General features: G+C 39.6%; 1 protein-coding gene and 1 long non-coding RNA gene across 2 annotated transcripts; both read right to left on the bottom strand.

The window, feature by feature from the left end:
• Positions 1-11,117: 11,117 nt before the first annotated feature.
• Positions 11,118-11,652, bottom strand: LOC145792877 (uncharacterized). Its single transcript, XR_014333034.1, has 3 exons — positions 11,464-11,652; positions 11,295-11,384; positions 11,118-11,197 (listed from the first exon to the last, which is right to left on the bottom strand). It is a non-coding gene; the product is annotated as an uncharacterized LOC145792877 (long non-coding RNA).
• A 238-nt stretch (positions 11,653-11,890) lies between these two features.
• LOC145792875 (uncharacterized) lies at positions 11,891-13,472 on the bottom strand. The gene is made up of 5 exons (XM_082874720.1): positions 13,394-13,472; positions 12,632-13,318; positions 12,214-12,499; positions 12,087-12,116; positions 11,891-11,997 (listed from the first exon to the last, which is right to left on the bottom strand). Exons 1-2 carry the CDS (start codon positions 13,463-13,465, stop codon positions 12,668-12,670), a joined length of 723 nt encoding a protein of 240 aa, XP_082730846.1. The 5' UTR covers positions 13,466-13,472; the 3' UTR covers positions 11,891-11,997; positions 12,087-12,116; positions 12,214-12,499; positions 12,632-12,667.
• Between the last annotated feature and the right edge of the window lie 14,511 nt (positions 13,473-27,983).

The following is a 27,983-nucleotide window of genomic DNA, read 5'->3' as shown; positions in this document are numbered from 1 at the left end:
ATTTAGTCATAAAATTTAATATAACCATCATGCGCAAAACACTTGATAAATTTTCATCTAAATATCTAATAAATAATCAACAGAAAGACTATGTTCAAAGTCAAATAATTTGAGAAGTAATAGTTAGGTTTAAAACATTAGAAGATAAAATGTAAATGATTGTTAGTTTATGAAGATTATATAATTTGTCGTAAGGTAAATTACACTCACCTCCTTTTTAAAGAAAATAAATTAATCTCTGACTTTTATCAGAATTAAACTAACTTCTCTCAAATATTATTTTATCATAACAGCTAAGTTTTATTTTTATTTTTTATTTTATGTGAATAAAAAAATAATATTATCATTTTTTCTTATTAAAATGTATTTTTTTTATATTTATTTTATTGTTTAACTATCATTCACATTAATTTTAATCATACTAAAAGAAAATATTATATTTTGTGTTAATTAAAAGATTGTGATAAAATTAATTAATAATTAAAAGATTTTGAAAGATTAATGTAATTATATATATATATAAAAAAAAGTATGAGGCTGGTCGTTTTAATCATACTAAAATATTGTGATAAAATTAATTAATGCTCAAAATAAAAAGAAAATGTTATATTTTCCATTTTTATAATAATAATAATAATAAAAATTCTTAAAACATTATTTTTAAAATTGCTCACATTTCGTGGAAGGAGTTAAGGGGTTGTTTGGAATGTCTCAAATAAGTGTACTTTTTAACTTTTTAGACTAAAAAATAGAGAGAAAAAGCATGATTGTTTAGAATAATTTTTTAATTTTTTACGAAAAAATGTGTATTAAAATATTATATAAAATAGTAAAATTATCATTTTACCCCTACTATAATGAATTGCCTACTAACTTGGATTGTCCAGGAAGCCAAGTGGTGGGCAGGAAACAAGTATAGGAGCAGATTGCCTACAGTCCAAGATCAGACTAGACGGTGTTATTTGGTTCGTGGGAGCCCACCATGGCTTCCCGTTTTGATAATCAGAACCGTTCAATATGTAGAACTCGTCGAGTATTATATGCTTGTAAAAAATCATGTTGATCAAATATCGATAGCTGTCTGATCAAAACAGTTTTGTATGAAAAAATGACGGTAAAAAATAAACAACTGACAAAAATCTGATTTAATCACCATGGCTATCCATATCTGATCGGACTAGACGGTCCAAGATCGAACTAGACGGTGTTATTTGGTTCGTGGGAGCCCACCATGGCTTCCCGTTTTGATAATCAGAACCGTTCAATATGTAGAACTCGTCGAGTATTATATGCTTGTAAAAAATCATGTTGATCAAATATCGATAGCTGTCTGACCAAAACAGTTTTGTATGAAAAAATGACGGTAAAGAATAAACAGCTGACAAAAATTTGATTTGATCACATAGCTATTCATATCCGATCAACGTGATTTTTTATAGGCATATAGTACTCAACGAGTTTTACACATTGAATGGTTCGAATTATTGAAATGGGACCCATGGTGGGGTCTCACGGGCCCAACAGTACCCTTTAACTTAATAAATATATATATCTAATTTGTAATTTATACCATCACAGTGCACCTGCGTAATTTTCTTCGTCACTTCAGTACCATCACCTGTGTAAAGTTGGATTGTACTTTTTTGTGTAAATTATTTTTTGTATATTTTTAATTTATAAATAGTGATAACTTTTTTATTTTTTTGATAACTTTTTGATTTTTTGTCTTTTTTATAGCATGTCAAACCAACCCTAAGTCTTAGTTGGTTATTTTACTTCTAACCAATCAACAATTAATACATAACCTTCGTTTGGTATGTCAAAAAGGTTGACTTTTAGCTATTTTAGTCAACAAAAAATAAAATGAGTTAAAAAGTTAATAACACAAAATGTCATATTCAAATCATAATTATTTCATTTTTTCTTTTATAAAAGTTAAAAAGTCTATCCCAAACGAGACTTTTTAGCCCCAGACTAAAATAACCGAAAAGTCAAAAAATCAAATCACACGCCATTATGAATAAATTTAAGAATGATATTTTTGAAAATTTTCAAATATTTTCTTAATAAAGATAAATATTAATCCCTCCTTAAATTATATAAAAATTAATCGTATTGTATTCTATCTTATTATCTTTTAGTGAAGTATTCATAGATATATGATACATAATAAGGCTTCGTTTGATAATAAGTTATTTCAGTAACTTTTTAGTTTTTGACGAAAAGATATGTAAAAAAGTAGAGAAGGTGATCTGACAACTTATAGTAATTTTTTGATTAAAACATGTAATTGTTAAACGAGACCTATATATACTTCATTCATGTATGTCACGTATTATGTCCTTAAATTTTTATTTTTGTTTTTTAAAAAAGATTAGAAATTTATTGTTCTCGAAACTCTCTATCCACACCTTTGTTCTAATTCATTCATAGTTATTAAATTATTAAATCATTAAAAAAATGGATTATTTTTTGATAAATCCTCTTTCTAAATGTTTTATTCTATCTAATCCATATTCTTTTTTAATTTCATTAAGTCCTGTTTAATATAATATGATCAAATCATCATTTTTAATTTATTACACATGATTCTTTTTGGAAACTAATACATAATAACAATCCCTTAATTTATGGGGAAAATCTCTTACTCATAATAAAGAGAAAATCTTTCCCTTATTCTATAGAGAAAATCTTTCATTTTTTTTAGGGGAAAATCACTACAAAAAAATTTGTTTTTTGCGACGGTACATGGTCGTCGCAAATGCCCCGAAAGCTGTCGCTAAATGTCTTTTGCGACGGTAATGTGGCTTTTTGCGACGGTAAGGGGGGGTCGCGACAGACGGGGTTGCAAAAGACCTTTCGCGACGGTAAGTACCGTCGCCATTAGTTTCTGCGACGGTAAGCCAAGTTTTTTGCGACGGCATTTTTCCCGTCGCAAATAATGGTGGGAAAATCACTTTTCGCGACGGCACGTAATTTCCGTCGCTAAAAGTGAGTTTTTGAGACGGGAACTTTACCGTCGTTAAAGGCTCTGGCATCTATAAGTATTGGCGACGGCACGGTTTACCGTTGCTAAAGGTGTCCTGTACATTCAACAAGCCAGCTTTTGCGACTGTGTTGGTACCGTCGCAAAAGCCTATTAATGGTTTTTGCGACGGGTTCTTCTCCCGTCTCAAAAAATTAAAAAAAAAAAAAAAACCCTGCCGATAAATTATTAAAAAAATTAAAATAACCTGTATTAGATAAAAAATAAGTATAAAAAATTGAAAAATTACAGAATAAAATAAATACGTACATAAACTAAAATTGACAAATAATGAAAATTAATAATATTGTTCAATTCATAGCAATACATAAATAAAAATTCAGAACAATAAAAATTATGCCACTACATAACGTCGCATAATACATACATAATGTTGCTCCCAAATTTAAATAACATAAATCAAAATCAAAATCAAAATCAAAAGTTTTCGTCTTCATTCGTTCGTGGGTTACAAAAACAAAAATTAGTCATAATCTTGATACGCCCGCATTCCAGAAAAAGCCAACTGCTACTCAGGAAATATCAGAAAAAAACAAGATAAAAATAATTAAAAACCATATAATGTGTTAATATTTTAATTATAGAAAAATATAAAAAAAAATTGACTACTATATAATTAGAAAGATAGTTTAGTAAATAATTTTGACTGGACCGAAATCCGGCTCTAACTCCCAAACCGGGAACCCAATTCGAGCCCCGTCTTCTCCCACAAGTCTCTCGTGCCTAGGCGGTCGTGTGTGCCAAGTTTCGTGCTAAACCGACGCCGTTTGGTGATTTTGGGGCGTTAACTCCTCAAATTCAAGTTTCTTAAGGAAGTTGTTTGCCTAAAGTGAAATCCGACTCTAACTCCCAAACCAGGAACCCGATTCGAGCCCCGTCTTCTCCCACAAGTCTCTTGTGCCTAGGCGGTCGTGTGTGCCAAGTTTCGTGCTAAACCGACGCCGTTTGGTGATTTTGGGGCGTTAACGCCTCGAATTCAAGTTTCTTAAAGAAGTAGTTTGCCTAAAGTGAAATCCGACTCTAACTCCCAAACCGGGAACCCGATTCGAGCCCCGTCTTCTCCCACAAGTCTCTCGTGCCTAGGCGGTCGTGTGTGCCAAGTTTCGTGCTAAACCGACGCCGTTTGGTGATTTTGGGGCGTTAACTCCTCAAATTCAAGTTTCTTAAGGAAGTTGTTTGCCTAAAGTGAAATCCGACTCTAACTCCCAAACCGGGAACCCGATTCGAGCCCCGTCTTCTCCCACAAGTCTCTCGTGCCTAGGCGGTCGTGTGTGACACGTTTCGTGCTAAACCGACGCCGTTTGGTGATTTTGGGGCGTTAACGCCTCGAATTCAAGTTTCTTAAGGAAGTAGTTTGCCTAAAGTGAAATCCGACTCTAACTCCCAAACCGGGAACCCGATTCGAGCCCCGTCTTCTCCCACAAGTCTCTCGTGCCTAGGCGGTCGTGTGTGCCAAGTTTCGTGCTAAACCGACGCCGTTTGGTGATTTTGGGGCGTTAACTCCTCCAATTCAAGTTTCTTAAGGAAGTTGTTTGCCTAAAGTGAAATCCGACTCTAACTCCCAAACCGGGAACCCGATTCGAGCCCCGTCTTCTCCCACAAGTCTCTCGTGCCTAGGCGGTCGTGTGTGCCAAGTTTCGTGCTAAACCGACGCCGTTTGGTGATTTTGGGGCGTTAACTCCTCCAATTCAAGTTTCTTAAGGAAGTTGTTTGCCTAAAGTGAAATCCGACTCTAACTCCCAAATCGGGAACCCGATTCGAGCCCCGTCTTCTCCCACAAGTGTCTCGTGCCTAGGCGGTCGTGTGTGACAAGTTTCGTGCTAAACCGACGCCGTTTGGTGATTTTGGGGCGTTAACGCCTCGAATTCAAGTTTCTTAAGGAAGTAGTTTGCCTAAAGTGAAATCCGACTCTAACTCTCAAACCGGGAACCCGATTCGAGCCCCGTCTTCTCCCACAACTCTCTCGTGCCTAGGCGGTCGTGTGTGCCAAGTTTCGTGCTAAACCAACGCCGTTTGGTGATTTTGGGGCGTTAACTCCTCCAATTCAAGTTTCTTAAGGAAGTTGTTTGCCTAAAGTGAAATCCGACTCTAACTCCCAAACCGGGAACCCGATTCGAGCCCCGTCTTCTCCCACAAGTCTCTCGTGCCTAGGCGGTCGTGTGTGCCAAGTTTCGTGCTAAACCGACGCCGTTTGGTGATTTTGGGGCGCTAACTCCTCCAATTCAAGTTTCTTAAGGAAGTTGTTTGCCTAAAGTGAAATCCGACTCTAACTCCCAAACCGGGAACCCGATTCGAGCCCCGTCTTCTCCCACAAGTCTCTCGTGCCTAGGCGGTCGTGTGTGCCAAGTTTCGTGCTAAACCGATGCCGTTTGGTGATTTTGGGGCGTTAACTCCTCAAATTCAAGTTTCTTAAGGAAGTTGTTTGCCTAAAGTGACATCCGACTCTAACTCCCAAACCGGGAACCCGATTCGAGCCCCGTCTTCTCCCACAAGTCTCTCGTGCCTAGGCGGTCGTGTGTGCCAAGTTTCGTGCTAAACCGTCGCCGTTTGGTGATTTTGGGGCGTTAACGCCTCGAATTCAAGTTTCTTAAGGAAGTTGTTTGCCTAAAGTGAAATCCGACTCTAACTCCCAAACCGGGAACCCGATTCGAGCCCCGTCTTCTCCCACAAGTCTCTCGTGCCTAGGCGGTCGTGTGTGCCAAGTTTCGTGCTAAACCGACGCCGTTTGGTGATTTTGGGGCGTTAACTCCTCCAATTCAAGTTTCTTAAGGAAGTTGTTTGCCTAAAGTGAAATCCGACTCTAACTCCCAAACCGGGAACCCGATTCGAGCCCCGTCTTCTCCCACAAGTGTCTCGTGCCTAGGCGGTCGTGTGTGACAAGTTTCGTGCTAAACCGACGCCGTTTGGTGATTTTGGGGCGTTAACGCCTCGAATTCAAGTTTCTTAAGGAAGTAGTTTGCCTAAAGTGAAATCCGACTCTAACTCTCAAACCGGGAACCCGATTCGAGCCCCGTCTTCTCCCACAACTCTCTCGTGCCTAGGCGGTCGTGTGTGCCAAGTTTCGTGCTAAACCAACGCCGTTTGGTGATTTTGGGGCGTTAACTCCTCCAATTCAAGTTTCTTAAGGAAGTTGTTTGCCTAAAGTGAAATCCGACTCTAACTCCCAAACCGGGAACCCGATTCGAGCCCCGTCTTCTCCCACAAGTCTCTCGTGCCTAGGCGGTCGTGTGTGCCAAGTTTCGTGCTAAACCGACGCCGTTTGGTGATTTTGGGGCGCTAACTCCTCCAATTCAAGTTTCTTAAGGAAGTTGTTTGCCTAAAGTGAAATCCGACTCTAACTCCCAAACCGGGAACCCGATTCGAGCCCCGTCTTCTCCCACAAGTCTCTCGTGCCTAGGCGGTCGTGTGTGCCAAGTTTCGTGCTAAACCGATGCCGTTTGGTGATTTTGGGGCGTTAACTCCTCAAATTCAAGTTTCTTAAGGAAGTTGTTTGCCTAAAGTGACATCCGACTCTAACTCCCAAACCGGGAACCCGATTCGAGCCCCGTCTTCTCCCACAAGTCTCTCGTGCCTAGGCGGTCGTGTGTGCCAAGTTTCGTGCTAAACCGTCGCCGTTTGGTGATTTTGGGGCGTTAACGCCTCGAATTCAAGTTTCTTAAGGAAGTTGTTTGCCTAAAGTGAAATCCGACTCTAACTCCCAAACCGGGAACCCGATTCGAGCCCCGTCTTCTCCCACAAGTCTCTCGTGCCTAGGCGGTCGTGTGTGCCAAGTTTCGTGCTAAACCGACGCCGTTTGGTGATTTTGGGGCGTTAACTCCTCCAATTCAAGTTTCTTAAGGAAGTTGTTTGCCTAAAGTGAAATCCGACTCTAACTCCCAAACCGGGAACCCGATTCGAGCCCCGTCTTCTCCCACAAGTGTCTCGTGCCTAGGCGGTCGTGTGTGACAAGTTTCGTGCTAAACCGACGCCGTTTGGTGATTTTGGGGCGTTAACGCCTCGAATTCAAGTTTCTTAAGGAAGTAGTTTGCCTAAAGTGAAATCCGACTCTAACTCTCAAACCGGGAACCCGATTCGAGCCCCGTCTTCTCCCACAACTCTCTCGTGCCTAGGCGGTCGTGTGTGCCAAGTTTCGTGCTAAACCAACGCCGTTTGGTGATTTTGGGGCGTTAACTCCTCCAATTCAAGTTTCTTAAGGAAGTTGTTTGCCTAAAGTGAAATCCGACTCTAACTCCCAAACCGGGAACCCGATTCGAGCCCCGTCTTCTCCCACAAGTCTCTCGTGCCTAGGCGGTCGTGTGTGCCAAGTTTCGTGCTAAACCGACGCCGTTTGGTGATTTTGGGGCGCTAACTCCTCCAATTCAAGTTTCTTAAGGAAGTTGTTTGCCTAAAGTGAAATCCGACTCTAACTCCCAAACCGGGAACCCGATTCGAGCCCCGTCTTCTCCCACAAGTCTCTCGTGCCTAGGCGGTCGTGTGTGCCAAGTTTCGTGCTAAACCGATGCCGTTTGGTGATTTTGGGGCGTTAACTCCTCAAATTCAAGTTTCTTAAGGAAGTTGTTTGCCTAAAGTGACATCCGACTCTAACTCCCAAACCGGGAACCCGATTCGAGCCCCGTCTTCTCCCACAAGTCTCTCGTGCCTAGGCGGTCGTGTGTGCCAAGTTTCGTGCTAAACCGTCGCCGTTTGGTGATTTTGGGGCGTTAACGCCTCGAATTCAAGTTTCTTAAGGAAGTTGTTTGCCTAAAGTGAAATCCGACTCTAACTCCCAAACCGGGAACCCGATTCGAGCCCCGTCTTCTCCCACAAGTCTCTCGTGCCTAGGCGGTCGTGTGTGCCAAGTTTCGTGCTAAACCGACGCCGTTTGGTTATTTTGGGGCGTTAACGCCTCGAATTCAAGTTTCTTAAGGAAGTAGTTTGCCTAAAGTGAAATCCGACTCTAACTCCCAAACCGGGAACCCGATTCGAGCCCCGTCTTCTCCCACAAGTCTCTCGTGCCTAGGCGGTCGTGTGTGCCAAGTTTCGTGCTAAACCGACGCCGTTTGGTGATTTTGGGGCGTTAACTCCTCCAATTCAAGTTTCTTAAGGAAGTTGTTTGCCTAAAGTGAAATCCGACTCTAACTCCCAAACCGGGATCCCGATTCGAGCCCCATCTTCTCCCACAAGTCTCTCGTGCCTAGGCGGTCGTGTGTACCAAGTTTCGTGCTAAACCGACGCCGTTTGGTGATTTTGGGGCGCTAACTCCTTCAATTCAAGTTTCTTAAGGAAGTTGTTTGCCTAAAGTGAAATCCGACTCTAACTCCCAAACCGGGAACCCGATTCGAGGCCCGTCTTCTCCCACAAGTCTCTCGTGCCTAGGCGGTCGTGTGTGCCAAGTTTCGTGCTAAACCGACGCCGTTTGGTGATTTTGGGGCGTTAACTCCTCAAATTCAAGTTTCTTAAGGAAGTTGTTTGCCTAAAGTGAAATCCGACTCTAACTCCCAAACCGGGAATCCGATTCGAGCCCCGTCTTCTCCCACAAGTCTCTCGTGCCTAGGCGGTTGTGTGTGCCAAGTTTCGTGCTAAACCGACGCCGTTTGGTGATTTTGGGGCGTTAACGCCTCGAATTCAAGTTTCTTAAGGAAGTAGTTTGCCTAAAGTGAAATCCGACTCTAACTCCCAAACCGGGAACCCGATTCGAGCCCCGTCTTCTCCCACAAGTCTCTCGTGCCTAGGCGGTCGTGTGTGCCAAGTTTCGTGCTAAACCGACGCCGTTTGGTGATTTTGGGGCGTTAACTCCTCCAATTCAAGTTTCTTAAGGAAGTTGTTTGCCTAAAGTGAAATCCGACTCTAACTCCCAAACCGGGAACCCGATTCGAGCCCCGTCTTCTCCCACAAGTCTCTCGTGCCTAGGCGGTCGTGTGTGCCAAGTTTCGTGCTAAACCGACGCCGTTTGGTGATTTTGGGGCGTTAACTCCTCCAATTCAAGTTTCTTAAGGAAGTTGTTTGCCTAAAGTGAAATCCGACTCTAACTCCCAAACCGGGAACCCGATTCGAGCCCCGTCTTCTCCCACAAGTCTCTCGTGCCTAGGCGGTCGTGTGTGCCAAGTTTCGTGCTAAACCGACGCCGTTTGGTGATTTTGGGGCGTTAACGCCTCGAATTCAAGTTTCTTAAGGAAGTTGTTTGCCTAAAGTGAAATCCAACTCTAACTCCCAAACCGGGAACCCGATTCGAGCCCCGTCTTCTCCCATAAGTCTCTCGTGCCTAGGCGGTCGTGTGTGCCAAGTTTCGTGCTAAACCGACGCCGTTTGGTGATTTTGGGCCGTTAACTCCTCCAATTCAAGTTTCTTAAGGAAGTTGTTTGCCTAAAGTGAAATCCGACTCTAACTCCCAAACCGGGATCCCGATTCGAGCCCCGTCTTCTCCCACAAGTCTCTCGTGCCTAGGCGGTCGTGTGTGCCAAGTTTCGTGCTAAACCGACGCCGTTTGGTGATTTTGGGGCGCTAACTCCTCCAATTCAAGTTTCTTAAGGAAGTTGTTTGCCTAAAGTGAAATCCGACTCTAACTCCCAAACCGGGAACCCGATTCGAGCCCCGTCTTCTCCCACAAGTCTCTCGTGCCTAGGCGGTCGTGTGTGCCAAGTTTCGTGCTAAACCGACGCCGTTTGGTGATTTTGGGGCGTTAACTCCTCCAATTCAAGTTTCTTAAGGAAGTTGTTTTCCTAAAGTGAAATCCGACTCTAACTCCCAAACCGGGAACCCGATTCGAGCCCCGTCTTCTCCCACAAGTCTCTCGTGCCTAGGCGGTTGTGTGTGCCAAGTTTCGTGCTAAACCGACGCCGTTTGGTGATTTTGGGGCGTTAACGCCTCGAATTCAAGTTTCTTAAGGAAGTAGTTTGCCTAAAGTGAAATCCGACTCTAACTCCCAAACCGGGAACCCGATTCGAGCCCCGTCTTCTCCCACAAGTCTCTCGTGCCTAGGCGGTCGTGTGTGCCAAGTTTCGTGCTAAACCGACGCCGTTTGGTGATTTTGGGGCGTTAACTCCTCCAATTCAAGTTTCTTAAGGAAGTTGTTTGCCTAAAGTGAAATCCGACTCTAACTCCCAAACCGGGAACCCGATTCGAGCCCCGTCTTCTCCCACAAGTGTCTCGTGCCTAGGCGGTCGTGTGTGACAAGTTTCGTGCTAAACCGACGCCGTTTGGTGATTTTGGGGCGTTAACGCCTCGAATTCAAGTTTCTTAAGGAAGTAGTTTGCCTAAAGTGAAATCCGACTCTAACTCCCAAACCGGGAACCCGATTCGAGCCCCGTCTTCTCCCACAAGTCTCTCGTGCCTAGGCGGTCGTGTGTGCCAAGTTTTGTCATAAACCGACGCCGTTTGGTGATTTTGGGGCGTTAACGCCTCGAATTCAAGTTTCTTAAACAAAAAGATGTATTTTAGCTTAGAATGCAGAGATAAATTTTATACCTGATCTTCTGGTGGTGGTGTATATGGATTCTCGTCTTCTGCAGATTCCCTAAATGCCCGGTGGCCACTCGATGCATCAGGAACCTATGTTAGTCAGTGCATAATGTGTTAATCATATTCGAATTTCATACATAATCTTGAGTGAAAATTGAACTATCAAACAATTGTGATGTTTATATGGAACCTGTCTGTTGGGATCCACACTCGCCCCCTGTGACACAAGGGCCATCATCTCAGCTCTCATCTGCTGCAAATGTGTAGAGAACTCTGCTCGCAGCTCCTCCCTCAACTCATCCCTTAGCTCAGCACGAACCTGCTGCGTGATCTGATCAATAGTCGATGGATGGGGTGTTGACTGTGATGGCCCAGCACCATCCTTATACACCACTCTCCGAGGCACGATTCTCCCGTATGTGCGACAATATCCATGTCTGTCATGACCTATCAACTCATGGAAAATGGCATTCCTAGCCTCCAAAGTCCGACCATCCTCAGGTAGCATAGAGAGTTGACGATTAAACTCATCCTGTATTGAATAAGACACACAAGTATACGCGAAATTAAGATGGTTGACACACAAAAAATAAACTTTAAATACAATCAAAGGTGTTTGGAAACTACCAAGGTTTGGATAACCTCTGGGTCATCTACTCTACGTGTCATAAGCCAAACATTCATCTTATCAGTAGACTCCCCCTTACTGGTCATCTAATTTTTTTTTTAGAAATATGAAAATTAGAATCCAAATAATTTGCAAATATACAATGTTTATTTATATATAAAAATAAAACAATAAAATGTAAACCTCATGCCGTATCTGAGAGAAAGTAGTACGCCCTGTGGTATGAGCTATGCCGTGAGCTCGCCGATTTTTAGCGTTCCTACTTGCAATTTTCTATAACAAGTTCAACAAATGTAAGTATGTAAATATGATTTGTATGTTTACATATCATAAATATAACGTAATTGTATACCTCAGCATCGGAAGTACGCCAATACTCTACAAGTTGTTCCCACTGGCTTGGCACAACGTTCATAGGAACATCATCCTTCAGATTAGGATCAGAGCTTCTAGGCTTGAAATACTTAGCCTTAAGCTTGTTCTTGTGATCCTTCCATATGCTGTTGCAGTTTTTCATGCAGATTGGCTTGTACTCCTCTGGACATATATTCAAATTGTCCTATAAAACACAAAGTTTAAGGCTAAGTATAACACAAATTTGGAATTCGAATTTGTGGACAAAAATATACTTTTACCTTCACATCCTTCCCGATAGCATCAACAATATCATCAGGCACACTATTCCAGTCAACAAAAGTAAGAGGAACAATGTTACCATTCCGGACAATAATGCCAAGTTGAGTAGTTAACTTGGCCACATTATCCCCTATTGGGCAGTAATTTCCATCAAATTGTATGTGTAGCTTTTTACCAGTACCCCACTCTTTAATGCCCTTGGCACATCCTCTACCACGCCTAGTCGAGGTCGATGAAGAACTAACATGACCTGCGATATACAATAATAATAAACAATATGCAATGGTAACATCCAAATGCAAATTTAAATAATGTGAATACAAATCATATCAAATAAACCTGATGTGGGCTGTGAAGAAGTCGAAGGGTCTGCAAAATACAATGAGAATAAACAAGTTATATATAATGAGCATAAATAAATGTATGTGTAAATAATTTCCATGCAACTCAAAGCAAATTTAAATACCTGCGGATGGCTCATAAGCTGATGATGATAGCTGCTGTGGTGCCATTGATGGTGGACGCACCGATGGTAGGCGTGGAGGCCGAGTACATGGTAGCTGCTGTGGTGCCACTGATGGTGGTCGATACGGTGGTAATGGCCCCTCAGATGCTGGTGGCACTAATGGCCCCTCCGATGCTGGCCGATGTGATGCCTCCTCTAATGGTGGTGCTACTGATGTCCTGTTATGTAGCACATCAGACATCATGCGCCGGGGATGATCAGGCTTCCTCTTCCTTCCCATAATAATCTTCAAGCAATATAACATTAATTGACATTAGAAACATAGACAATGGTTTGTCATCAACTATAATATGACATGATTTGAACTAATACAATTACAAAGACAAAGTAAATTAAGAAATTGATGATTAACTACAACCTTGGCCTTAATTGAATTACTAATGTTGATTACATATCAGCCTATTTGAACATCAACTGTTTCCCCTTCTGCGGCTTCCCTCACCCAACCAACTTCTTCATCACGAAGCATTATATTTTCTTCCAATTGTTGGCTCATGTATGGCTCGATTTGTGGATCAGTTGAACTCATATCAAATAAACCTCTTTGAGACATCTTCACCACGACTTGCCAGTCTGGTTGTAATGGGTCTGCAACATACCAAACTTGCTCTGCTTGGGACTCCAAGATGAAAGGTTCATTGGTAATTCGATCATCTCGGTACAACAAATGATTGAAGTTCACCAACGTGAAATTGAAGACATCTTCTTTCTTTCCGTGAATGTTGTCAATCCAATCACACTTAAACAACACATGTTTCTTCTCATTGGAATATCGAATCTCAACAATATCTGTCAATTGTCCATAATAGTACACAGACCCCAGACGAGGATTCTTGTCTTTTCGACTAGCATAACTTATGGTATCTGCCTTCAAAGCTACACCACAATTTTGTGTGGCTCGACGATCATCCATGGCCTTTACTCGATACCGAAACCCATTCAGTATATACCCGTTGAACCTCCTTGCCAGGTTATGAGGACCATTTGCCAATAGAATAAGCTCTTCAGAAAGTATGACATCAGTAGTCCTTCGCAAAGTTTGGACCTATTTAACACGAAATGTAAAATTTAAAATGTACATCGACTTAAGTAACTAGAATCTATAGAGTTAAATACATACATGTTCCTTGAACCAAATGTGAAAAGTTTCAAAATGTTCACGCCGAAGTTGATGATCGTCGACACGAGGCATTTTGAGCTTAAGTACTTCATGGTGTTTGCTGTGTAGATTGAAATTTTAGCCATACAAAAATTTTAGTTGAAAATTCAATAAACATAATAAAATATTGAGTGAGTGACTTAACCTACTTTATGAATGGTTGAACCGCGCTTGTATTGCATAAGATGTACCGATGAGCTTGTACCCAAGAAGTATTATCAAGATAAAAGCTTGTGTTTTCACCAGTAGCATGACCCAAATTATCAGCACCACTATAGTTCCTCACGGGTCGACTAGATTTGGTTTCCACATCACTGAGATATTGTGCACAAAAATTCATGCATTCTTCCATAAGATATCCTTTAGCAATTGATCCTTCAGGACGAGCTCTATTACGCACGTATTGCTTCAAAGTAAGAAGATACCTCTCAATTGGATACATCCATCGAAACTGAATCGCTCCACCCAATAACGCTTCATCAGCTAGATGTATAGGCAAGTGCTCCATTATATCAAAAAAACTCGGAGGAAATATTTTCTCTAGATGACAAAGTGTTACAGCGATACGATCTTTAATATATTGCAAATCCGTCGCACGATTCACTTTCGAACACAATTGTCTAAAGAAATTGCTCAATTCAATCAAGGGTTCAATTACATTCTTCAGTAACGATCTGCGAATAGCCAATGGAATAAGTTGTTGCATCAGAATATGTCTATCGTGGCTCTTAAGACCCCCAATGCTTCTATCATGTAAGCGCACACGACGTGATATATTGGATGAATACCCGTCGGGAACTCTTACTTCCTTCAACACTTTCAAGAACAAATCTTTCTCATCCTTGGTCATCGTGAATTGTGCTGGTGGTAAATAGGCTTTATTCGACCCTCTTAACTGCAAATGTAGGGGTTTTCTAATATTCATATCTTGTAAATCACGCCGGGCATTAACACCATCCTTCGATTTTCCTGCAACCCCTAATATTGTCCACAACACATTGTCACAAACATTCTTCTCTATATGCATCACATCGAGGTTGTGTCTTATTAGATTGTGCTCCCAATATGGCAATTCATAAAAGATACTCTTTTTCTTCCAACTATGGGTGCGATGTCCAGCTTTCTCCTTCTCTACCTGTCTCCTATGCCTCTCCTTAAGGTCATCCCTATTGTATTGGGTTAAAATACCCTCAGATTCTAATTGTAGCAACATCTCAGTTCCAGACAACAATTTTGGTTTGAGTCTGACTTCCCGACTACCATCAAATGATACTTTATCCTTCCGGAATTTATGGCCAGTAGGTAAAAATCTGCGATGACCCAAGTATGATTGTTTCCTACTATGCTTCAACCAACACGATGTAGTTTCCTTATTGCAACAAGGACATGCATATTCTCCTTTAGTGCTCCATCCTGACAAGTTTGCATATGCAGGAAAATCACTAATTGTCCACAGTAAAGCTGCATGCATTTGAAACATTTGATTTGTTGATGCATCAAATGTTGACACACCCTCATTCCATAGTTCTTTCAACTCCTCAATCAACGGTTGCATATAAACATCAATCTTGTCACCAGGTCCTTTCGGGCCGTCAATAAGCACCGATAAAATTAGAAATGGTTGCTTCATGCACATCCATGGCGGCAAGTTGTATGGAATGAGCACAACAGGCCAAGTGCTATGAACTATGTTCATCGTCCTAAATGGGTTAAAACCATCAGATGCTAAGCCAAGCCTTACACTTCGGCAATCATTACTAAAGTCAATATTCCGACGGTCAAAATCTTTCCATGCAAGGGAGTCCGCAGGATGCCTGAAGACACCATCATCAGTTCGTTCCTCTGCATGCCATCTCATTAACTTGGCCGTCTTGGATGACATAAACAACCTCTGCAACCTTGACTTTAAAGGAAAATACCTCATCTGTTTTGCAGCTACTTGTTTGCCACCTGCGTTAGGACCATTTGAACCACCATCACCATTTGATTTCCATCTAGAACTGTTGCATATGACACATTTATCAAGATTGGCGTCCTCGTTTCGAAACAACATGCAACTGTTGGGACATGCATCCCACGTCTCATACGTGAAGCCCAAATCTGTTGTGACCTTTTGAGCTTTATAATATGAGTCCGGGAGTTTCACACCCAACGGAAACGCCTCATTCAATAACTCAAGCAACATGTCAACAGACTTGTCCGTCCACTGATTAAGCACCTTCAAATGTAGAAGTCGAACAATGAATGACAAAGATGTGAACTTCTGACAACCCGGATACAATTCACTTTGTGCATCTTGAAGAAGTTTGAAATACTTTGCAGTCTCTGCATTTGGACCGAGCTGGGGTTCAGATGCACGGGGATCAGGCCCCTGTGGTTCATCACCCTCAACACTTGTACCGGCATGTGGATTTCCCATAGCCCCTTGTATCATTCCAATCATATCATCTCCAATGTCTAAATTAGCTAATGTTTCATTCTCTCGATTACTATGCAGAGATATGTAAGATTTCCCATGATTAATCCAATGTTTGTATTTTTTAAAAAAACCATTCAAAATCAGATGCTCCCGTACACCATCTCGTACAAAATAGTATCGATTCCCACACTTCCTACACGGACAACTGATCATCGAACCTTCAATCCTATTGGTGTAGGCAAACACAAGGAATTCATCAATCCCATTAATGTATTCACTCGACATCCTATTTGGCAAATCAATCCAACTCTTATCCATCATCTGTACACATCTACAAGAATATCTCACCAAAGTAACTCTAAATATAATACCTACACATAAATATTCACTCGACATCCTATTTGGCAAATTAACGAAATGTCTAAAATTCCTATTTAAGGTTTAAATTAATTAAACCTTCTTAAATTAACTTTATAATTGAGTTTATAATTGAGTTTGTCTCATGGTTATTTGTAATTGAGTTTGTCTCATGGTTTTTTAATCGTCTCAAATTAACTTTATAATTGAGTTTGTCTCATGGTTATTTGTAATTGAATCTTCTTACACACCAATATAATTTGAGACGATTTAAACAATTAAAGTATTAGTTTAATTTATTTCGTTCTTAAGTTCGTAAACTCAACACAAGTAACTAAAAAATACTAAAAATAATATATTTTTAATGTTTGACTAGCTGAAACTACTAACTGCATTTACTGAGCCAAAACTACGAAAACTAAAATAGCTAACTTGATAGTTATTAGTTCAATGGAGTTGAAATTTAGTGATTTAATCACTGTTTTAATTAAAAAAATAAAAATAACTATTTTGATAGAGATGCTCTAATATAATATGAATAAGAAAATAGTTGTTTGGCCGGATGATGTGGTTGTCTAAATTATAAGATTAAAATTTTTCACATTATGTTAGGTTGCTACTGTTACTGATTTTGACAAACTATTTCTAATTAGAGCATATGATTTGGAAAAAATAAAAAAATAAAAAACTTGAAGGATTGAATGGTAAAATTGATAATTTATGGATGAAATAGAAAAAAAAAATGATAATGGTTGAAGAGATATAAATGAAAACAACCATAAAAATAATTAAAAAAATTAAAAACACTAATTGATAATAATTGATAAATGTTGATAATAATTAAAAAATAAACAGATTTATATATATATATATATATATATACATATATAGACAGATTTATTAATAACCATGAGACAAATCTGTTATATATAGACAGATTTCAGATTTATATACATATATATAGACAGATTTATTAATTAAAGTATGTTCTTAATTAAAGTATGTTATTAATAAACAGATTTATATATATATATATATATAGACAGATTTATATATATATATAGACAGATTTATTAATAACCATGAGACAAATCTGTTATATATAGACAGATTTCAGATTTATATACATATATATAGGCAGATTTATTAATTAAAGTATGTTCTTAATTAAAGTATGTTATTAATAAACAGATTTATATATATATATATATATATAGACAGATTTATATATATAGATTTCGGATAAACAGATTTATATATATATATATAGACAGATTTCAGATTTATATATATATATAGATTTATATACATTGCATATATATATATACACAGATTTATATATATATACACAGACCGAGAGAGAGAGAGAGAGAGAGAGAGAGAGAGAGAGAGAGAGAGCATACGCAGAGGGAGAGAGAGTTGTCGCCGGAGCACCACTCTTGTCGCCGGAGCCGTCGCCGCCGCACCACCGATGTCTTCCTCGTAGGCCGTTTGGGGAATTTGGGGGTGAAGTTAGGGATTTGGGAGGAGGATCGAGCGGCAGCCAAGAGGAAAAAGAAGGAGTTTTTTTTTTTGGACTTTTTGCGACGGTATGATGTAGACCGTCGCAAATAGAAGGCAAAACGGCGCCGTTTGAATTAATCATTTTTTGCGACGGCAAATTTCCGTCGCAAATGATATATGCCGTCTCCAAAAAAAGATTTTTTGCGACGGTTTTATTTACCGTCGCTAATACTTCCGCATTTCCGACCCCTCCGCTTGGTTTCATTACCGACGGGTCAGTACCATCGCTAAAGGGGTATTATTTGCGACAGGTGCAGTTACCGTCGCAAAAAACCGTTTTTTGCGACGGGAGGCGCGGCGTCGCTAAAAATCCGTGTTTTTTGCTATGTTTTCTTGTAGTGAATCCCTCCCTTATTCCATAGAGAAAATCTCAAATTATGAATTTTGAACATTTTTATAATTTTAAATTTTAAAAATAACACAACAAAAAATCTGAATGAAAATAAAAATACAATGTGAATGTTCATAGTAAACAACAAACATACAACTAATTTTGAAAAAACAAAACACATACTAAAGTTCAATGTGAATATTTACAATAAACAACAAACATACAACTAACCTTTAAAAAAATAAAATTCATACTAAAATAAAATGTAAATGTTCACAATTTATAATTAGCATACAACTAGCCTTAAAAAAAAAAATAACTCATACAAATGTAAACATTTACACTACATACAACGTGAAAACATAAAATAAAATTGGAAAAAATGGTGAAAATCGACTGTTTCAATTGTTCAATAGTAATAAAAATGATTGTTCAATTAACAAGCATAATAAAAACAACAACAAATATATAATTAATTTTCAAAAAAATAAAATTTATACAAAAATACAATGTGAATGTTCACAATTTATAATTAATATACAAATAGTTTAAAAAAAAATAAACTCATACCAATGTGAACATTCACATCGCAATGTGAAAATATAAAATAAAATCGAAAAAAGTGAAAATCAATTATTTCGATTGTTTAGTGGTAGCAGAAATGATTGTTTAACCAATAAGCATAGTAAAAAGAACAACAAAATATAACTTGTCACGACCCAACCCCAGGGGCTTAGGGTTGGAATCGCAACTTACTAATTTATTTTATTCGTAGCAAATTAAACTGCGCAAGCAGAAATAAAAATAATTAAAAAGGAAATTACTTCATTCTACTATTTAAAAAAAAATTACATCCATAGGCTTTTATTATTTTATTATGCAGCGACCGACCATCAAAAAAAAAAAGACAGGAAGAAAAGGAAAGAAAAATAATTTAACCGATCTGCATCAATTTCTTGTATAGGTTCCACTACACGAGGTTATGGGTCTTCCTTACATCTCATCACCTGAAAGGGTAACAGCTATAAGCACAAAACAGAGTGAGAAATATTATGCCAAGAGCATAGGGAATACAAAATAACCATGGATGGTTAGTTAGGCCAAAACATTTACATAACTCAATTTGGTGAATAAATCATTTAAGTGACAGAAACTGAAATACAAAAATTATATAAATAAATAACCATAACCACGGTACAGAATAGAGGTCACAAAAGTGACAGTCAGAACAGAGGTCAATGGATCCATGGCAAAAAGAAGACCACAAAGTGGCAAAACAGAGGCCAATGGTTATTTAAGTCCCCCAAGGCATGGGACTCCCGTGGTGGTACTTACAAAACATAATTATTTATAAGGTCATAGTCAAATACTCTTTAAAATTTAAACAAATATATCCACGGGTTTCATTTTAAACAAGTAGAGTTCAGAAAAAAACCCACGTAATTGAAATATTAATGTAATTTATAAAACATAACTTACATAAAATAAATTATGGTAAGTCAAAATATACGTAAAATATACTATGGTATCTCAAGGTATAATATAACTTATCTTAATATTGACCCTTAGCCTTACTCCACTAATACAATCTTCCTACTATAAGTTCCTACTTCCAACAACTTACGTGTCTCTCCCTCTCTCTTTTTTTTCCTTTTCTTTCCAAAGAATTTGATAAACTCTTCTCTATTTATAGGGAGGTAAAAGCCTCCCGAGTCCAACATGTGGTAGCTTAAATCCCTTCCTAGATTTGATCATAAATCACATGGATTTATACTTATCTTAATAAATATTTAAGATAATTACACTTTTGGCCCAATTTTCTAATATAACTATATAAATAAATTAATCCCTAATTAAATTACACTCCATCGTATACCAACAGAAAATTAATTAATTATTTTACTACCTGTGCGGGGAGCAAATATTCAGGCAAGCCCGCACTCCTTTCTTCCAAGCTCCTGTCTGTCCGATCGACCTGCGAGCACAACGGCGGTGAGCTACCCGGCGGCGTGTGGCCGGAAAACCCCTCCGACGATCAAGTTAGAACACACACACAGGGGATAGATAGAGAGAAGGGAGAGTCTTGTGTTTAGTGTTTATCTCACCAAAAATGTCCTGTCGCAAGCATGGGGGCGCAGACTTGCTTATATACCTTCTGCGCCCCAAATCTACTCCCAGTGATCTCTCGACACGTGGTTCTGCTATCCCATCTGTTAGCATAAACCTTGCTGAGCACCGCCTAACCCAACTGCCTGCCCATTCTCCTGGGAGCTCGGCAGCCGAGTAGTACCATCTCAGCCATCGTCCGCCATACTGTGCTTCCTGTCCAAGTACTCCAACAGCTAAGCTTAGATGAGGACCGGACTTGGCGGCATTTGTTCGGCCCAAATCTGTCCGGCACAACTCTGTCCGGCCCAAATCTGTCCGGCCCAATTCCATATCATTAATCTCCCTCTCACTACCACACCCATTATTATTATTATTATTATTATTATTATTATTATTATTATTATTATTATTATTATTATTATTATTATTATTATTATTATTGTTGTTGTTGTTGTTGTTATCAATATTATTATTTACTCTTACTTTTATATTTTTTTATTTACTATCTTTAACTTTAATTTGGCCCAACTAGTATTATAATTCCATATTTCTGTTAATTTGGCCCAAAATAACAATTCTTAATTAATTTCATATTTGATAATCCAAATTAGATTATGTATTTATTATTATTTATTTAATAATATATAATCACATACACTCACAATTATATATAACTATAAGTATTTATGTAATATTTAATTAAACGTTCAGGGTGTCACATTTCTCCGCTTCTAAATAGAAGTTTGTCCCCAAACTTGACGTACCTTAATTTTTGAATAGGTATTGGTATTTGGCTTGGATTTGACTTTCCGTTTTCCACGTAGCTTATTCGATACGATGATTTCACCATAAGACCTTTACCAGCAGTATGGTCTTGTTTCGGAGAATTTAATCACGATGATCGAGAATCTGCATTGGTTGCTCTTCATAAGAGAGATCCTCTTGAACTTCTAGGTTCTCATAGTCAACGACATGTTTTGGATCTCGGAGGTACCATCAGAGCATTGAAACGTGACACACATTGTGGATATTGGATAGTTCAGATGGTAGTGCAAGGCAATAAGCTACAGGACCAATTCTTTCCAGTATCTCGAATGGCCCGATGTAATGTAGGTTTAGCTTTCCATGCTTTCCAAATCGGATAACTCCTCTTGCTGGTGAGATCTTAAGGAACACATGATCTCCTACTTGAAATTCCAAGTCCTGTCTCCGTGTATCTGCATAACTTTTCTGGCAGCTCTAAACAGTGCGAATTCGCTGTTGGATGAGTTGGATTTTCTCACTTTTGACTTGCATGATCTCAGGGCCTAACAGTTTCCTATCTTCGACTTTTGCCCAACACAGAGGTGATCAACACCTCATTCCATACAAAACTTCATATGGTGTCAGTCTAATGTTTGCTTGGTAGCTGTTGTTATAAGCGAATTCCACTAAAGGTAAGTGCTCATCCCAGTTACCTTTAAGGTCCAATACGCACACATGTAACATGTCTTCCAACGTCTTGATTGTTCTTTCGGATTGTCCATCAGTTTGTGGGTGATAAACAGTGCTAAACTTCAGTGTTGTTCCCAAAGTTTCTTGCAATTTGTTCCAGAAGTGAGACACGAAGCGGGGGTCTCCGTCAGACACGATCAAAACGGGGATACCATGCAAACGAATAATTTTCTTGATGTATAAAGTGGCAAACTTATTAAGAGAGTACATGATTTTGATTGGTAGAAAATGCACCGACTTCATCAGTCGGTCTACTATAACCTATATTGCATCATTCTTCGAAAATGACTATGGTAGCCCGACCACGAAGTCCATAGTAATGTGCTCTCATTTCCATTTAGGAATAGAGAGTGGTTGCAGCAGTCCCGTAAGTCTCTGACGTTCTGCTTTAACACGCTGACAATGTAGACATTTGGAGACATGGCTTGCTATGTCTCTTTTCATTTATGTCCACCAGTAATGTTCCTTCAGATCATGGTACATCTTTATATTACCAGGGTGGACCGCAAATCTTAAGCTATGAGCTTTCACCAATATTTTCTTCTTGAGTTCCGGAACGTCAGGTACACAAATTCGATTTTGAAATTGTAGTATCCCATTGCTTATAAGGAAATCAGGATTAGGTGTACTCCTTTACTCCTCGTACTTTTTCTTCAAAAGGTTATCTTCACATTGGTGTGCTCTAATTTCTTCAATCAAAGTAGGTTCCATGGTTATGTTGGCGAGCAATCCATTGATCTTACGGGAAATGAGAGTACATGCCAAACCTCTGGTCGTCTTTCAGCTAGTGCGTCTGCCACCATGTTAGCTTTGCTTGGATGGTGATGGATCTCTACATCATAGTCTTTCATAAATTCTAGCCACCGCCGTTTCCTCATATTCAGTTCTTTTGTGTGAACAGATATTTAAGGCTCTTGTGATCAATGTAAATCTTGTAGGTTGCACCGTAGAGATAATGACGCAAGATTTTGAGGGCAAAGATTACCGCAGCCAATTCCAAATCAAGAGTCGGGTAGTTCTTCTCATGAGTTTTTAATTGTTGCGACGCATAAACAATGACTTTTCCGTTTTGCATGAGAACACAACCCAAACCAGTGTATGACGCATCACTATAGATTACGAACCCATCTACTCCTGTAGGGTGTAACAACCCATATTCATGTCTTAGTCATGTTCATGTGCATTTACATAACTTTGTCTTGTTAAGTTTGCATTCATGAATCTTGTCTTGTTTTGCTTAAGTGTTGCTTGCATACTTTGTTCCTTCCCTGCTATGTTAAGCCTAGGTCATGCCAAGCCTAGGTCATGCCATGCCTAGGTTATATCAAGCCTAAGTCACACCTTTGAACCTCTTACCCCTAGGACCATCTTGGAACCACTTTGGTTGACATCCACCATCACCTACGCATATTGGCCGAGATGTCATCATCTAGGCCGAGGTGTGCATCACCTAGGCCAAGATGTTATCATCTAGGCGGCCTAGATCCCTGATCCTTGCACATAGTGATCTTGTTCTGGGACTGGAATGACCTAGACCGAGGTGTGGCACAGCTTGGCCAAGTGTTATCCTTCCTAGCCGAGATCATTGAGACCTTACTTGCTGAAGCCTATGTCCTTAGCCAAGATCATTACTTGTCGGGGTGCCCATGCCATCTAGCCTATTGTACACACTTTGTCATACACTTGTCTTATCTTTCTATCACCTTTTGAGAAGAACCAATCCAGTAGTGCCACGTGTCCCTGCAAAGGGTTAAATCAGCCGGCGGAGAGAGAAAAACATATCATTTGCTATATCCTTGTCTTAGAAGAGAGAGAAGCTCTAGGAAGAGGAAGAGGAATTCTAGAGAGGGGTAGATTTCCAAGCTTGATCCCTAGAGATCGAACCGTTAGATTCATGTTTTAAGGTTAGATTCGTGATCTATTCTTGTTATTCTTTATGTTGATCTAATCGCATTGCATGATCTAGCATGTTTTATGAACCATGCATTGCTTTGAAGTTCAGTTTTAGAAAGAGAAAGTGATATTCATGTGTTCTTGAGGAAAAGCCATGTTTTGATCCGAAAGTTTGCATCAAGATCCATGTTTTCCTGTTTGTTTTCATATGATCTTTAAGTATGGGTACCAAGGTCCATGTTTTCGAACTCATAGCATGAAACCTCAGATTTTGTAATAACAAGTTATGATTTTAACATTCATGTTCTTCATGCTCTTCATGTCCTTTAAGGAGGAAACCCAGATTTCCAGGCTTCATTTTCCTAGGTGTGATCATTGAGACCACTCTTGCCTAGATCACGCACCTAGGCCAAGCATCGTATCTCACCTTGGCCTACCTTGCATGATCACTTGCACGTTAGTTTATCTTGCATGCACACCTAGGCCGACCATGGTACACCCTTGCCGGCACCTTGTAACACCTCGGCAGGCTCTGCACACTGAAGCCTAGGTAACCACCCCTCGGCCAAGACCTCCTGAGTTCACCCAGCTAGGTCATTTTAGCCTAGATCATCTCTGTGCATCCATTCCAGGACTTGGTTGGTACCCAGCATGTTTTTCCTAGAAGAATCCAGCATGTTTTCCCTAGAATAACCCAACATGTTTTCCCTAGAAGAATCCAGCATGTTTTCCCTAGATCATATGCATTCATGTAAAACTTGTTTTAAGAATGCATTTCATATCCATCTTTGAGCATCTCTTCTTGTCTTCTTGAAGTGCATTTAGTAGACTTTGCCATATATTTGTAGGTCTTGGATCCTTACTTTAACCCCGACGTCCGAAGAGCTATGTGAGTGGTATTTTTAATAAAGCTATGTTATCATGTTTTGATAAGCTTTGCTTTGCCTTATTTTGAAAAGTATTTGATCAAGCATGAATGATTATCCCTATTTTGTATATCAAGTATTACCTTGTTTTGATGACATTCTTGGAAAGTCCTTAGTGCCAGGGAACTATAATGTAACTACACTATTGCTTGAGAGATCTCTGCCATCGACGGTCTGGGAACGGATGGCCTCACTGATGGTCTGGTTTACGAGTGGATTTGTCTAATCGATTCCGGGTCGATTATTCCCTTGTTTTGTCTTGTTTTGCCACCGACAGTCTATGAACGGGTGGGTTTGTTTTGTCAGGAATGTCATCACCCCATGTATTATGTAGATGTTGTTAAACATCCCAAGAAGATTTGAAAGACCAAGATTTGATTGATGAACTTGATTCATCCCATGTTTTGAACAAGCTATGCTATATGTATTGTTTTGACAAGGACCTCGGGAATCATTCATTTAACCCCTTTATTACTTATACCATTCACTGAGTATCCAAGCTCACTCTCTCCTTATATATATGTAGGTAACAAGCATGAAGGCGGTGACGCCGAGATGTGTTATTTGCAAGATGATGTTTGATCCATGTTATGTCGGCAATCTTGAAGATTATGCTTCTTAGTTGTATTTCATGTATTTTGTATATGTCGGCTTGAGAAGCCTTTTAGTCAAGATGTAATATGTATTTTATTTTGCTTATAATCAAGTTGTAAAGCTATGTAAAGATGTATGCTATTTCATTTGACTTATGCACAGCTCTTATGGACTAATTAGATTTGTATATATTGCTTCCGCACATGTTAGCCCCATATGTAATACTCTGATTGTGTGTGAATTTTGAAAGTTGGCCTTCGATAATCTCGGATTACTGGCCATCACGGCACCATTCTACTAGGGGCAGAATGGGGTCGTGACAGAATGGTATCAAAGCACAAGTTTTTTATGGTACGATATTCACACACTTTGAGTCCTAAAGAGTATAGGATGTCCCTTAGAATGATGTTAGGATTGCATCATGTTGCTTGCTACTTGACAAGGTGTGCATCATCTCGACATGATCATTTATTACTTGCATGCATGTTTACTTGCTCATTTTGTTTTGAGAGTCACATTTTGCATACCTCTAGCATCATGAGAAGGGGTAGACCTCCAGTTGGCCGAGATCATTTCGAGGACAGAATAGACAGATTAGAAAGATTGGTCAAAGGATTGGTCCGTCAGTTGAGACAACCTAGGCCACAAGACACAGGTACCACTTCCACTCAGGCTGAGCAGACAGATGGCCGACATGCAGTTCCACCTCCACCTCCTCCAGTACCACAAGTGTCATGACCCGAACCCGCCCCTATAGGTTAAGGACATAACCGGCCAGTAATCCTGAGATTACCTACGGCCTCAAACCTTAACAGACATAACTCATCAGAGTAAAGGGGCCAAACGGAAGCAAAATTTTAAAAACTTTGTCCATAGAGCCGTGCTTATATGCACTCAAAACAAACCATGCACGTATACGTTAATAACCCACAACAAGTGCAGTACCACAAAATCCTTTACAGACAGGATCATCCAAACTGAGTCAACCCATATCAAAACTATATACAGATGTACACAAAGTCCTTGCCAACAAGACAAAATATAAATACATAAAAAAATGGCAAGGATGGGTCTCGTACGTGAGACACAAGGCTGACTCTCCAAAACTCATGTTGTTCCTGGCAGACTTCACTGGGACTGGGTTTGGACTTCCCTCGGCTCACCTACAAACACATGAATGAGCGTGAGCGATAGCCTAGTGAATAATATCGAACACATAAGTTACATAAGCAATATGAAGAACAACATGCTCCGAACGGCCTTGGGCCCAATGCATATTTCTGCTTAACATATACACACTTATACAAAATTCAGATCAAATGACTGTAGTTCCAAACATACTGGCCTTTGGCCCAATCAGATTTCCATTCATGTTAAAACGGCCTTCGGGCCATTCATTTATGTCAGAACGGCCTTCGGCCCATTCATTTTTGTCAAAACAGCCTTCAGCCCATACATTCGTGTCAAAACGACCTTAGGTCCATTCATTTATATCAAAACGGCCTTCGGCCCACTCATTCATGTCAAAATGACCTTCGGTCCATTCATTTCTATCAAAACGACCTTCGGTCCATTCATTTCTATCAAAACGACCTTTGGTCCATTCATTTCTATCATGTCAAACTTTTGTCCACAATCCCAATTAGCAACTCATAAAGCTTATAAGGGAAATAAACAATTGGACATTGATAAGCTTTCAAATATCGATATTACTCACAGTGATCGGCTTATGGATTTGCCCTAGAGCTTGACCCTACACATTTCATGAACACAAAAGGGGTCACTAACAGTTCAATCCGTTCTTTGATTCACATATTCCTCTTTAGGCTTTATTCTTATCTCATTAACTCATTTACAATGCTTAACATATGCCTAAGAGTGCTTACAAGTGAAAGAGAACAGAAAACGAAACACAGAACGAGCATACAAAATTTCAGAGAACAGGGTCCCCGCTCGAGCGGACCCTTAAGGCCTGCAAAAGTACTGGTTGCATGAAAAATACGCTCGAGCGTGGAATAGAGCGCTCAAGCGGAAGGCCTGTCTACAAAAACTCCCCGCTCGAGCGTGAGATAGCCCGCTCGAGCGGACATCCAACTCTGCAAAAAATGTTGGGAGCACGATTTTCCAGCTCGAGCGGCTCTTCCCCCGCTCGAGTGGACATAAAAAATCTGGGTTTTCCAGATTGAGTTCTTGAGCTCTAATTCGAATTTCAACCAACAAAACATGCATGTTATGGCTCAAATCTCAAATATAGTTATGCTAACATGCCATAAACACCAAAACACATTACAATGAAGCCCAATTCACAATTAATTCACATGCATGCCCCAATCTCCCACCAACTCATTCTAATACAAACAAAATCATACATTCAAAGCTCATATCTTAATTATTCAATCATGCATGCTAACCTTGATTTCATTTCCATCCCAAACAATGCAAATGGTGTTCATTCTCATGGAATACAACAAAAGCATGCTTGCATGTAAGATTTAACACCTTTATTTCCATGTTCAACTCAATACATGCTAGATTATGCATTTCCATAACAATTATATACATGCATGCCTTCATTGACCTTCAATTGAACACAAGCAACTCAATTCCCTTACATTCAAACTAATTCATGCTCTTGACCATCTATTAAACTTGAATTCACAAGATGATGACTATAAATGCATGAATCACTCACCAAGGAGCTTTAATCTTCCCAATTTGGCAATACTTGAGCTTAATCCCCAAAAGGTCCAAGTCTTGAACCACAAATGCAATATTCTCTCCTCTCTCTCTCTAATAGCCGGCTCTCTGTCCCTTTCTCAAGTTTTGATTAGCCAAAATGAGGTCATAGGAGAGAATGGGATGTGT

Source organism: Camellia sinensis, chromosome 1 (assembly GCF_055761805.1).
Source record: "Camellia sinensis isolate YWXY chromosome 1, ASM5576180v1, whole genome shotgun sequence".
NCBI classification, from domain to species: domain Eukaryota; kingdom Viridiplantae; phylum Streptophyta; class Magnoliopsida; order Ericales; family Theaceae; genus Camellia; species Camellia sinensis.
The sequence above is the reverse complement of the archived record's forward strand: the minus strand, read 5'-3'. Positions and strand labels throughout refer to the sequence as shown.